The sequence below is a fragment of the Mchenga conophoros genome, linkage group LG10 (assembly GCF_057382185.1).
Source record: "Mchenga conophoros isolate Kocher_MC1m ecotype Shallow Benthic linkage group LG10, M_conophoros_male_GT1.1, whole genome shotgun sequence".
Lineage (NCBI taxonomy): Eukaryota > Metazoa > Chordata > Actinopteri > Cichliformes > Cichlidae > Mchenga > Mchenga conophoros.
In genome coordinates, this window is record NC_140535.1 from 22,219,014 (window position 1) to 22,232,722 (window position 13,709).

The window sequence follows — 13,709 nt, forward strand, 5'->3', positions numbered from 1 at the left end:
TCAGACTTGTATTTTGTAACTCACTGGAGCTGTTTACAGATTTGTAAAGGATATTGTGATTTTGGTCCAGTGCTCCCAGTTTAAAGTGTTTCTTTTTCTCCATGTAGATTCTGTTCATGCTCTTTAGTGTATTACCTGATATATGGGATGTGGAAAACATCACTTTTGTCTATTTCTAATTATGCTTATTTGAATTTATGTTGTTCTACACAAGCACCCAGGTACACGCTTTATTCATCCCAACGCAGGGGAAATTGTTATTACAGCTTTTAGAATGAAGTTAAAAACAACAAACATAAAACAAAAAGTATAAAAGAGAAAAGGTGTTTTTTTTTAATTGAATAAATTAATACTCACAATATGACAAAACAGATACCTTTATAAGATAAAAAAAATTAACACTACAAAGAAAAAAATAGCATAAATAAAAGAAAATACAAATGTTAGATAATCATACACTTTCTAATATGACCAAAGACTGTGAAATGGATATGTGTATAGTTCTTGTAATTCTGGTGTGTATTGTGCATGCATTTTTTCTAATTTTTATATTTTAGTTATTTATTTATTTTCATTTTAACTGTATGCACTGCTCACAGAGATACTCCAAATTTCACTGAACACAGGTAAAATGACAAATAATAGCATTCTATTCTATTCTATTCTATTCTATTCTATTCTATAACAAGGTAAACTAAAAATATGTAAAATTCAGAAAAGTAAAAACTGAATTTATATTAAAGTGACCACAATAACAGTATATTCATCTATTTTCTTATTTTGTTTAACAGTATATATGAAATACAAAGTGGTAAAACTTTACATCTATATAGTTATAGATAGTATATAATATATGTGTTATTATACATATAGTTCTCTTACTTATAAAGATATAATTCATAAGACATTAAATAACTGAATATTTTTGTGTTTTTTCATCAAAAAGGAATACACAATTTTGAATAAATTACTTACTAATAAAAAAAATACTTGACTCGTTTTTTCTTATATAAAAATGCCGTTTAACATATGAAAATACGAATAAATGAGAAATACATTATTTATACCATCAGCTAAACCCGAATTATCCCGCACAGGCCAAACATCCCCAGGCTGAAGTGTCCTATAGCAAGGCACTGTCTGTTTACTATATGCAGAAAAACAAAAGCAAACAAATAAAACGAGTCTTCCGTTCTCGTTTGACATAAAAAGCACGTGATTCAATCCGCAAGCGATGCGTGGATCCCGACGCGCCGGTGACGTCGACAGAGAACGACGTTTCCGTAGCAACTGGGGCCGGTCCGTTATAACTGCAGCGGTCGCTTACAACCGGAGCTGATCGAGGAGTGACTGGGGGGGAAGAGTGTCGTCGGTAACCGGACACCCACCTCTGGCTCGCGGCGGGGGGGTGTAGAGACACGGGGGCGACGTAGTATCGAGGCGGCGAAGCCCGCAGCTGTGCGCGGAGATGCTGAACATGTGGAAAGTCAGAGAGCTGGTGGACAAAGCGTGAGTACCGATGAGCAGGTGGAGTTAAACCGCTAAGTGGCTTCTGAGCTAAGCGGTTAGCCGGGCGGCTCGAGCCGGGCAGCATCAGCAGCTTTTAGTGCTGTGACGTCACGGCGGTAGCCCTCAGCTGTTAGCGTCGACTAGCTGGCTAGCTGCCAATCTCTAACATTGATGCTTTGAATATAGATGTGTTTTTTTTGTTGTTTCTGTTTTAAAGCTCTGTCTCTACCCACGTTGCTTAAAAATAACTAAAGTCAGGAGGGGAAAAGCGCGGTGCTATAAACCGGAGATGTATTTGTCTCACATCCAGAGAAAATGCTATCCTATTAGCTAATTTTGCTAGCATCGCTAAGCCCAGGTCGGGTATGTTATGAATGTTTCTATGCGTGCTGCTGCAGAATCACGCCCTGTCCCACCCTACAGTAGTGCCCGCTATCCTTAATGGGCCTTCATGATTCAATATAATATATAGAGAAAGCTAAGCAGTAATCATGGGCATGTAACTGGTCGAATAAATGTATGTGGGCAGTAAATTTTTCCATTGCCTCGAGAAGCTACATCAGTCTGAGGAGGCCCATGTCCCCGTGGTCCAAACAACAAAGCTTGTTAGCCACTAAAACGACATGATCCAGGACCTAATGCTGGTGCTGCAGCCTGCCACATTGTACTGTTTGAACAGTAGATTACGCATGCTTCTTTGTGGTGTCTATTGTTGTATGCACAATGTGCTGCATAATGTGTACAGTCTCTGCACTGCAAGAACAACAGCTTCCTGTCACCTCAGGTCTCACAGAGAAACTGGGTTAGCTTTAGCGAGTTACCCACACTGCCTCAAATCTGTAAACGAAAATTGAGTTTCAAGTTTACTGAGATTATGTAGGTCAGAGAGTAAACCAACTTTTTTTGAAAAGGTCCTTTCATTCATCTTTGGCTTATTCTCAAATCATCATATTTTCAGAACATTTTCTGCTCAACCACCGCTAATTTGGCTTAAATTACACGAAAGCTCGAATTTTATCTTAATTAGCCAATACTTGGATATCTTTTATATATCCATCCCAAAAAAAATTATCCTGATCCGTTATTTTATGGTAAGATAGTGAAAACTTCAGCTGTTTATATTTAATAGTTTTTGATATATTTGTTGGTAAATACTAATTTCAAAGTGAGGGAAGAAAAACATGGTGGATTGGGTTGACTATTATACTTTACAAGACATATTTCAAAAGTCTTTCAAATGTGAAGGTAAGATTTCACATTCAACCATTATTATCTCCAAACAGTAGATGATAAAATTGGAGGTAAATCTGTGGTCAAGCTGAAGGCCCACAGTGATTTGAGATGGATCGCAGATCTAAACAGAACCTATAATAAACCAGCCTAAATAAAGTAAATACAATTGTCAAAAAATTGTCTCATAAGGTTAAAAATTATACAAAAGGAGCTAAATGTCAAGGCCAAAGTGGCATCTGGATAATTCTAATTTTTAAGAAGATTTTAAGAAGAGCAGATATAAAGAAGCAGCCTAGGCAGAAATTTCAGCAGAGCTTTAGATGGAGAGATGGACAACAGCTCCCACCAGCTGTTGGTTGTACCTGGCTGGGCATAGTGAATGGCCTTTATTGATCTGCCTCAATAGAGCTGGCAGTTGTGGCTTTCCTTTTAAAAGTCAGGGTGACCTATAACTCTTGCTGTCTGTCTGTATCGCATCTACTGACAATATTACAGCTGAATCTTCCTCTAGCTGGGAAAGTGGCTGAGCTATGAAGGCAGAGATAGAGGAAAGGTTAAAAAAAAAAAAAGAAGAAGAAGAGAAAACAAGCAGCTGCTTAGGAATCGAGAAGCGATAAGAGTGTTGAAGATCAGGAAGCAGGAAATAAAGACTATGATAAGGAAGAGAATGAGTGGTGCTTTAAGCTGATGTTCTTTGTCTGTGTTTATTTGCAAAACCAAGCTGTGTCCATTAAAAATGCAACATACACACATGCACACAAGCACAACAGTTCAAACAACCACAGCAGCAGGTGAGCCCTGAAATACAAAGAGGGCAGGAAACAGGCATTGTTTTGCCTTTTTTTTTTTTTTTTTCTTCACACGCACACACACACACACACACACACACACACACACACACACACACACACACACACACACACACACACACAAACTTTACTTTCCCACATCTCCCTTTTTGTCTCGAGAATCTGAAGTGCAGCGGTCAGGCTTTTACAAAGTTCATTCATTATTCAGTGAACTGGGATTCTTGTTATCAGAGAAACATTTGTTTCATTCTATTTAACTCTCTTGTATCCTGCATGAATATATGCATGACTTTAGCCATTTAATTTGTTGTTCTTGTTTCTTTTTGTTGATTCACCTGTGCTTGAAAATGATTTATCAATTGCTCATGAAGATGATGTGCCATATATTTGTGTCAACAGCACCAATGTGGTGATGAACTACTCAGAAATCGAGTCCAAGGTGAGAGAGGCCACCAATGATGACCCCTGGGGACCCTCTGGACAACTAATGGGAGAAATAGCCAAGTAGGTCATGTATTCACTCAGAGAGTGAGCGTATGTGTAGTGTAATCTGTGTAAATGACTTGCCTGCATTTGGTTTCTAAGCTTTTTAATGCTGTTTATTGTTTTTTGTATTTGTAGATCTACCTTCATGTATGAGCAGTTCCCAGAGGTGATGAACATGCTGTGGACCAGGATGCTGAAGGACAACAAAAAGAACTGGAGACGAGTCTACAAGGTACTGTTGGATTATTGTTGTGTACAAACCTGACTGAGGCAATTTTGGTCTCATGTCCTATAGGTGTTTTTTTTTTTTTTTTTTTTTTGTTTGTTTTAAATCTGACATACTGGTTTACTTATATTTTTGAACACTGTCTGCTGTCAGACTTCATATGAAGAAAATGAACTTAAGCCTCAGTCACGCAGCTGTGGAGTTTGTGTTTAAGATTTTTAGAAAGAGGAAAGGGAACTTTAGCACACTCTGAATTTGAGCATTTTTAGGAAACATTATTTCTCACTAACATCAACCAAATCTGACTCTTAATTTTTATTTAAGAAAAAATAAAATTTTCATCCTGTTTTCGCTTACTTCTATCTCTCTTTTTTTTTTTCTTTTTTTTTTTTTTTTCTTTTTTTTTTTTTTTTTTTACCAGGCCTTACTGCTGCTGGCCTACCTGATCAGGAATGGCTCTGAAAGGGTCGTCACCAGTGCCAGAGAACACATTTACGACCTGAGATCTCTAGAAAACTACCACTTCATTGGTGTGTGTCTAAATGAATTTAATTGTTCTTTGTGGTCCAAAGTCTTCTTAATGTTCTGTGAATTTGAGCTGTGATGTGGTTATGTCTAAAAGAAATCTAGCATTTAGCTTCCAAGACATTGACCCGGGTGGCTGACTCTGGAAGAAAGGTTACAGTGTTGCTCAAAGTACTGTTGATAATAAATGTCACAGCTGTCCAGGTAATTGTCTTGTTTTCATTTCTGTGTTGCATGTGTCTTCTGTGTCCAGATGAGAGTGGTAAAGATCAGGGTATTAATGTGCGTCAAAAGGTGAAGGAGATGGTGGAGTTCATCCAGGATGATGACAGATTAAGAGAAGAGAGGAAGAAGGCCAAGAAGAACAAGGATAAATACATTGGCGTCTCCTCTGACAGTATGGGCGGAGGAGGGGGCAGCTTTAAGAACTGTAAGTAATGTGCTGGGTTTTCTTTGACAGCCCAACTAATAACATAACTTTCCCCATCCAAAAATTTGTAAGGAGATTGTACAAAGCACAGTAGACTTGATTTTATTTTATTTATGAAAATGTTAAACCAGCGTTACCTGTATTATGTTTTTTTTTATTTATTTTTTTTTTTATTGCTGTTAATTAATTCATTAACTTGTATTTGAGTTTGTCTTTTATTGATTAGGTAGATACTATACACCTATCTACTTCTATATCTCATATAAATAGTATAGATACTATGCATGTGCAGTTAGGTTTATACTAGTGGTACCAAAGACTGTTCATCCTTTGTTTGATTCGTATGAAACTGAATCATCTCCAGTTCTGTCATCTTTCCCTTCAGCTAATGAGTTGGATCGGAATAAGTGGGATGAAGACTGGGATAAAAGCAGAGGATCTTTCCCTTTTAGTGAGAAGCTCGGAGAGATCAGTGATAAGATTGGCAGCACCATTGATGACACTCTGAACAAGTTCAGGAAGAAGGAACGAGATGACTCGCCTGACAGAATTAGGTAAACATGCATTCTGGAATAATAATAATGAAAACTGATCTGTGCATGATTGCGGGGTTTAAGCTGCAGAAGATGTTATCACAGTAGCCAACTGAGTGCTCATAATAAATAAACAAAAATGAATGCATGGTCACCCACACATTGAACATCAAATGGTTTAATGTTTAAACCACCGGGACCTGGATTACTCATCCAACCAATAATGTGCACCGACATACAGTTATAGCACAATAACAACGAAACCAAAGAAAAATCTCCTGAGCGCTTATACATCCTTCTTGTGGTTGCCATAGTGACAATGAGGAGGACCGAGCATCAAGAAACGGTAGGCAGGAAGCACTCGAGTTCAAGGATGAGGAGGAAACAGTCACAACAAAGAGCATTCAGATCACACAAGCAACTGAAACCACCACCACCACCACACGGAAGCGCACCGTGGCAGCAACCAACAAGACCCTGGACCTGGGTGCTGCAGCCAACTATACTGGAGACAAGAGCCCAGAGGAGAAGGTATTTGCACATGCTCCTTACCAGATGTGTTAGAGTTTCAGTGTACTTGCACATGTGGACACTTTCCTCCTGCATTCTCTCTAGCCATCAAGCAGGCAGTCTTCCAGCAGTGGCCTGGCTGACCTGCTTGTGATCGACCCTTTATCCAATCAGAGCACTACAACAGGTAAATGAAAACTGCTTTTGTCACTTTTTTTTCTAGAATTTTGTATGAGTCAGTTTTGTGTTGATATCTCCAGGTGGCAGTTCAAACCTCATTGGTGGTTTTGCAGACTTCTCATCTCCTGCAGCTTCTGCCAGCCTCCCGACCTCCACCGGTAAACCTTATTTTAGTGCTGGCTTCATACTGTAGAATAATACTCTTGACGTTTACTACCACTTATCATAGGCATAAATGTCTTGGTAATTTTTTTATTTTTATTTATTTTTCTTGTTCTTTGAACTGTTCTTTTTCCAGGGTGAAATTATTTTAAACCAATCATCTTTAATGACTGGAAAAAAAACAGGAGCTGGGTGCACGAGTTAAATTAATTTAGAATTTTCTCTAATATAAACAGGATCAAAAGTTATATGCACAAGCACAAATATATCCATACACCCCAACTCATACACCTAAACAGAAAAATGAGTACAGTTGTGGGATTCAGGAGGTGGGGGAACACTAAGATCTGTTGTAGTCACTTAGCATGGCAAAAAGAATCACAACTCAATTTTTGTTGTGAGCTCTAGTAAATTATTTATTTACTGGATTTATTTACATATTTAATTATGTATTTATTTATTTTTTTAAAGTTTGCAGGCTGTGATCAGCTCACCTGCTGCTCTTTGTGGATTTACAAAACTGAATTTAACAATATGTAAGCAAATGTCTCATATGCTAACTCGGCGGCTTTACATTTCCTACTGTGACACTATACTGTAGATTATCTTTTAACTAGACCATATACAGTTGGTATTCAGTGAATTAATTGAAGCTTGTACAGCTTAAATGTAGATTGATCTATTATGCTTTATGTAGCCGAATACCGACATCCGCACCGTAGCCACTGTGCACCAGTGCAACTTAGAATTCACCACAGGTACAAGCTGTAAGCTTGCTGCAGGCTAACTTATTTATCCTGCACAAAACTACCCAGTATTTTCATGCAATGTTTGAATAATGCAAAGTTGGTATAAAAGTAAACATTTGTCAGAAATACAAATACTCAAGTAAAGTATGGATACCTGAAAATTCCACTTAAGGACGGTAATGAAGTATTTGTACTTCATTAATTCCCACATTTGGTTTGGGATCATTGTCTTGTTGGAACAACCAACTGTGTCTATGTTTTAACCATCCATCTATGGATTTGAGGTGAAGTTGAAGAATTTGCAGGTAGTCCTCCTCTCTTAGTTCAGTTTTTGCAATGTACCACCCAAACAGCCCCAGAGCATGATGCTACCACCACCATGCTTAACAGTTGGTACAGTGTTCTTGGGTCTGAAAGCCTAACGTTTACTCCTCCAAACATAACTCTTTCTGTTATGGCCAATCTGTACTTCATGTCCATAAAACCTTTTTCTAGGCTTTTGGCTTGGTCATGTAGGCAGCTGGAAATTTCACTTGAGCTTGAAGGTGTCGATTTTGGAGCAGGGGCTTTTTTTCTTAGTTAACAGCCACTGCCCATTGCGAGGTAAAACTCGCTTCACTGTGGACAGTGACCCTGGAGTTTCAGCAGTCATTTAACATTTATGCTGAACAATCATTTGACCCTGGAAAAACGGACTGTCAAAGAAATCATTATAAGCCCAAAATTACTGTGATATTTGTGCCCTTGAGTGGATGTAAACTTTGGACTATACTTTTATGTAGACTTTTTTCTTTTTTTGAGAATGTATATTTAGTAACACATTTTTTAAAGAAGGATGCAGTAAAGGAGTGGAGCAGCTCCTGTCAGTATGTTACAACTAAACGTACCTTTGCCGTCCAATTGGCAGCTGCTGCATCATCCAATGGAAATGGAGAATTTGGGGACTGGAATGCCTTCTCTGCCAGTCCTCCAGCATCATCTAGTTCTGGTCCCTCCCAACCTGTCGCTGACTTGTTTGGCAGCGTTCAGTCACCCACAGCCCCGACCTCCAGTACCACCTCTATTCCACCTTCTGCTGAGCTTTTGGACTTGATGAGTGGAGTTAACAATCAAATAACCAGTCCACATACAACACTTAGTGCCTCTCAGAGCCTGACGTTCTCTCTGGGAGGGGTGACACCCGGTGCTTCTGGTGGTTTACCCACCATGCCCCTCTCTCGTTCTCAACAGGTAGGTGCAGTAACAAGGTGGTCTCATTTTTCTCATGAAATAAAATAACTAAATAAATAAAAATTGGGGGAGGGCACTTCAGTTGAGAATGTACATTTTCAATTATTATACATATCACTATATTTATTTTTGTATTGTGTAAAGAAAACATTTTTATTTGTTTTTCAGAGTTTGGGAGCCATGTCATCTCAGCCACCCATAGGACAACAGCAGAAGGTTGGCGTTGGAGGTCAGGGAACATTAGGGTCAACCTGGTCTGACCCCTCTGTCAACATCAGCTTGGACTTCCTTTCAGCAGGCTTCAACCCCACTAAGACGCCACCCACACTCAACAATATCATCCAGCAGCAAGGTATGTGTGTATTACACAGTATGAGGAAACAAATAAGGATTTTAATTGATGCACATTACAGATTTAGTGTAATGGCAAAGTCAAAAGACCTTTTGGATATTCAATACTGTAGAAAAGTTTAAGTAAAGTGAAGATGTTTTTAAATAATAATCCCCTGCATGAAGAGTTAATGTGCAATAAACAGAACGTTACAAAGTTGGTGTTCGTCCATAGACTTGCACTCATTTATTGAAAGTACTTGGCGTTCCAGAGAGGTTGCTCCTGTTGATGGTATGAAAGATGCATGTGGCTTTAAGGGTTAGAAATTGTCTGCATTCCTTTTAATGGCCAGCAGGGGTTGACTTTTAGTTCTAGAGCAGTCAATGGGAGGAAAAGCCCTCAGCTCCCTCACTCTGTGAGCTCAGTAAACCTAATTTCTGATGACTTTATGGGCTTAGTCGATAGTTTCGGTTCATCCAGAATAAAACATGAAGCCTCATGTAACTGTCTTATGTTGTTTGTCATTCTAAGAGTCAGAAAGGCAGTTTATCCCAGGTATGCTCATAGTCTAACAACTTACCAATCAAATTATTACTCAGATAGTGTAAGTCTTCAGTCAGATCCACGCTGTGCTCATCCCATTTGGTGTAAAACACAAAGATGGCAACCATTGAAACGCTCAGCTCAAGGCTTCCTAACTGGGCTTCATTAACCTTTGAGTGACCTCACACTACTTTGATGCTGGCTGTTATTGTTCTGGATATCTTCAGGAATGTGTCATAGTTGCTTCTGTCTCCTCATTATCCCTGTGATACTGACAGCATGGCTCTGTGAGACAAGGATCTGTTGCAGGTGTCGTCCTTGTTGCTGAAAATAATTGTTACTCTGTATGTAGGGATGTTTAATTTTCTGCCAACTGCCCTAAGCTTTTGTGCTGTAATGTATATTGTTTAGAATGGGCCATCTAATGATCCAGTTATTAGATGTTATAATACTTTATAAGTTGTACACCAGAGAATATTGAGTAACTCTCCATATGTGTCCATGTAGGCGTGCCTCCCGTCAACCTGTTGGCCCAGAACTTCGGAGGACTGAACCTCAGCTCTCCGCCCCATGCGGCATCAATAAGACCACCAGCTAATCCTATGATGGTAGGCAACCCCATGACAATGGGCATGCCTGCAACAATGACAACTGGCATGCCTGGCTCCCTGGCCACAGGTATGCCAGCTTCAATGACCGCAGGTTTACAGGGTGGGATTCCTGTAAACCAAAGCATGATGGGAATGAACATGAACATGAATATGGGCATGTCTGCTCCGGTGATGATGGGCAGTATGGCTGGAATGGGAGTTCCAGCAGTAGGGATGGGCCTACCACACTCCATCACCCCAGCTGTGGTCCCACCCAAACAAGATGCCTTTGCTAACTTTGGCAGTTTTGGGAAATAAAGGTTTGTGTTTGTGTGCGTATGTGTGTGTTTGAGTGAGAGAGAGTTGTGCGGGTGTGCATGTCTGACTTGATGAGGGAGTGAATTATGAAAGGACTGCTGTACTCGAAGACAACCTTGCATGAGTCTCTTTTTCTGCTTCTGCTTCCTTTGGTGAAGTAATCATTCGTCACCCCAGTCTGCTGATACAGGGGGACGCAGGGGAAAGCACCCTCTGGTGCTCCTCATCCAGCGGTAATTAGATGTATGAAATTCTCGGAAATGGAGAGAAGGTGTCATCACAAAGCCTCTAGTCATTACCTCCTTGTAGGGGGTAAAGTCTTCGTCTTTAACGGTTTCATATACAGTATTATTCACGGTGTATCTCTCTTCAGTACAGAAACACTGCAAAATCCTTCCATCTGTATCTGCTCAGAGAAATTAATCACTGCAGTGGACTCCAATAAAAATGGCATTACTGCCTTAACTTTTTATACCTGTGAAATCATGTTCTGTGTGGTTTCAACCAAATTCAGTAGCAGAATAGAATCTGTTCCATCATGCCAAGAGATACATTTTTCCTTCATCTCTTTCACACTGATGCTGTGTGAGCGCACTGCTAATCCTGCCTCAGTGACTTGAGAACCAGCCCAGATTTCAACAGGTTAAAGAAGCGAATATTACAGTGTTATGTAACAGAAGTTGTTTTAAAAAAAACACAGACAATTTTCTTTCTTTTTTTTTTTTTTGGGACAGCTGCAGCAGTCTTTATTTTTTTTTATTTCTTTGTGCATCAGTACCTGCACTCGTCTGCAGAAGAGAGGCACTTGTACCTCTGGAGTGTAGACAATTCTTAATCTCGCCCATCAAAGGGTAGAAACCTGAACATGTTGAGGTACCACTTGATGCTTATACTTATTCTTGAGCCATATGAGCGTGGATTAATTGCTTTCATGTTTTTTCTCTTTTTATCAGGCTTGTAGCTTTTCTCTATAATGGATGCTCAGTATGTGAATAACATGCCCTTCAAAAGACAACATAAACTAATATATCTACTGTAAAATACTCGGAGGAAATTTAAAGTTCATAACAGTCAGTTACTGTTAAAAGTGGCACTTGCCCTGTATTTATATTTTATTGTAGGTGCATCTGACATCTACAAGCCTCATTAAAAGGCTGTCAGTATTTTATTCAGAGTATTTTCCACTCCTATTTTCCCTTAGACCTCCTTGTGATTGTGTCATTTCTTTCTACATATTTCTGTTAGGTCTCTTCTGCTTTGCGTATGGACACCATATATGTATTGATTGCGGGAAAGGGCGGGGCCAATATTTACAAAACTGAAAACACAATCTGCAACATTTTTGTTTGAGTGAGACAATGCTGAATTTTTTGAGACGGCTGCCTGGTACATTTATTTAGAAAGTATTTTTGTCAACTCACACTTCACTTGGGGGTGGGGGTCTCTTGGTTGCTAAGAAAAAATCTGGCCTCACCTTTTGATACTTCATCTGCTTAGTTATCATAAATGGTTATGGAAGGTTTGGGGATCTTGAGTGGAGTGTGTGTGTGTGTGTGTGTGTGTGTGTGTGTGTGTGTGTGTGTGTGTGTGTGTGTGTGTGTGTGTGTGTGTGTGTGTGTGTGTGTGTGTGTGTGCGCAGTTTTCTGTTTGATGTGCAGACACAGCTCAGCAGAACCTCTTGTCATGTTTTTGAGGCACTGCACTCCAAAAGACCAAATCTTTATTTTGTTACTCTTAAAAGAATAACACCATAGCTATTAGTTTAATATTTTATTAGTTGTAATTTTATGTTCATATGGGAGAGCTACTGATGATGTAATTTAGTTAACTGAAATCATGATTTTATTTTTTTTTTTTTCTCAGTACAGCTCATTTAATTTGATTGTACCCTATATTTTCTGTAATTCATTCAACAATAAATTAAATGACAACATGAACCGAGAGTTTCCTTCTTTGTGTACTTATTATAGGCTAGTTTCTCTTTGTCTTTTTAAAAACACATTTTTGGTATTTAGATTTGGTATCTATGGGGGACATTGGTGAACTTGAGCAGTCTTCAGCAGTAGTTTTGTTTTTTCTTGAGCTTTTTATGTTTTGTTTTTGTTAAGCCAGTAAATACCATCTTTATTCATAAAGCACTTTAACATAAAACCAGAGTTTTTTTGTTTTGTTTTGTTGTTTTGTTGTTTTTGTTTTTTTTAAAAAGGTCAAATTGAGTCAACCCCTTAAAAGACAGCCAAATGCTTTAGCAAATAAATGTGTCTTAAGAGGAGTTTTATGCTCAGAAAGAGAAGAGGCCTGCCTAACGTGCAAGGGCAGATCATTCTAAAACTTTGGAACACTGACCCATGAATCATTCAAGCATAAAAAGGCAACTAACTCAAGAAATGAACCAGTGTCTATGCATAGCAGACAGCTTAGCAAAGGACAAGTGACAAAAAAATACTGACAATAACAGTTTGACAGACATAGAATGGTTTTTTTTTTTTTGTTTGTTTGTTTTTTGCACCAACAAGGTGATTCCCAAAGAGCTAAAAACCAACAACTTGGCATACCTCAGTATGGTAAACGGTGAGTTCTTAAGATTTGAGGAAAAGTTGGGAACCAAAGAAATGTTGTGCCTAATAAAATCCAGTAAAAACCTCAGACAGAACCATATCCACAGAGATGGATTTCATTGATCTGTCTACTGTTCACTGAAGCCTCATCAGAAATGGTTTCAGTGGTAAGTGAACTGGTTCTTACATAGTGCTATAAGAAAAGATTTTAATTCAATTCAATTTTATTTATATAGTGCCAAATCACAACAAAAGTCGCCTGAAGGCGTTATGGTGTGTTGAATCAAAATTTGATGTCCAAATCATCAATATGTACAGAGAAAGGAGGGAATTGAGGGAATTATGAACACAGAAATGTACCATCAGATTTAGGTCCACCTAACAATCTGTAAAGCATCTGATTGGCAACAACTACATTTTTTTTAACATGACTTTGATCTCAAACACTGTCCCTGCAGTAAAAGCATATCTGAATAGAAAAAAACATAATAGAGCAATATCAGTCATAAATTAGCCTCCCCAGAGCCCAGACCTCAACATTACTGAAACGGTGTGGGATCGCATGGACAGAGAACAGAACAAAAGCCAGTCAACATCCAAAGAAGCGCTTTGAATTTCCTTCAAGAAGTTCGGAAAAGAGAGTTCAGTCTGTAACAAAGAATAAAGGTGTCGGTCCAAATATTCACTTTGAAGCTCATTAAAATTGTACAAACTCTGTTTTCCCCCCTTAAAACGGTATTTCCATGCATGTTAGCACATGTTGCAGTAATTCGTTACACCTGTTTCC

The 13,709-nt window shown here is 38.8% G+C and overlaps 1 protein-coding gene across 1 annotated transcript; it reads left to right on the plus strand.

Moving 5' to 3' along the window:
- The first annotated feature begins 1,253 nt into the window (after positions 1-1,253).
- Positions 1,254-12,301, plus strand: LOC146565937 (clathrin interactor 1-like). Its single transcript, XM_085289376.1, has 12 exons — positions 1,254-1,509; positions 3,951-4,055; positions 4,173-4,269; positions 4,685-4,793; positions 5,042-5,218; positions 5,604-5,772; positions 6,066-6,282; positions 6,367-6,448; positions 6,522-6,599; positions 8,260-8,582; positions 8,751-8,934; positions 9,964-12,301. Exons 1-12 carry the CDS (start codon positions 1,469-1,471, stop codon positions 10,362-10,364), a joined length of 1,983 nt encoding a protein of 660 aa, XP_085145502.1. The 5' UTR covers positions 1,254-1,468; the 3' UTR covers positions 10,365-12,301.
- Positions 12,302-13,709: the final 1,408 nt, after the last annotated feature.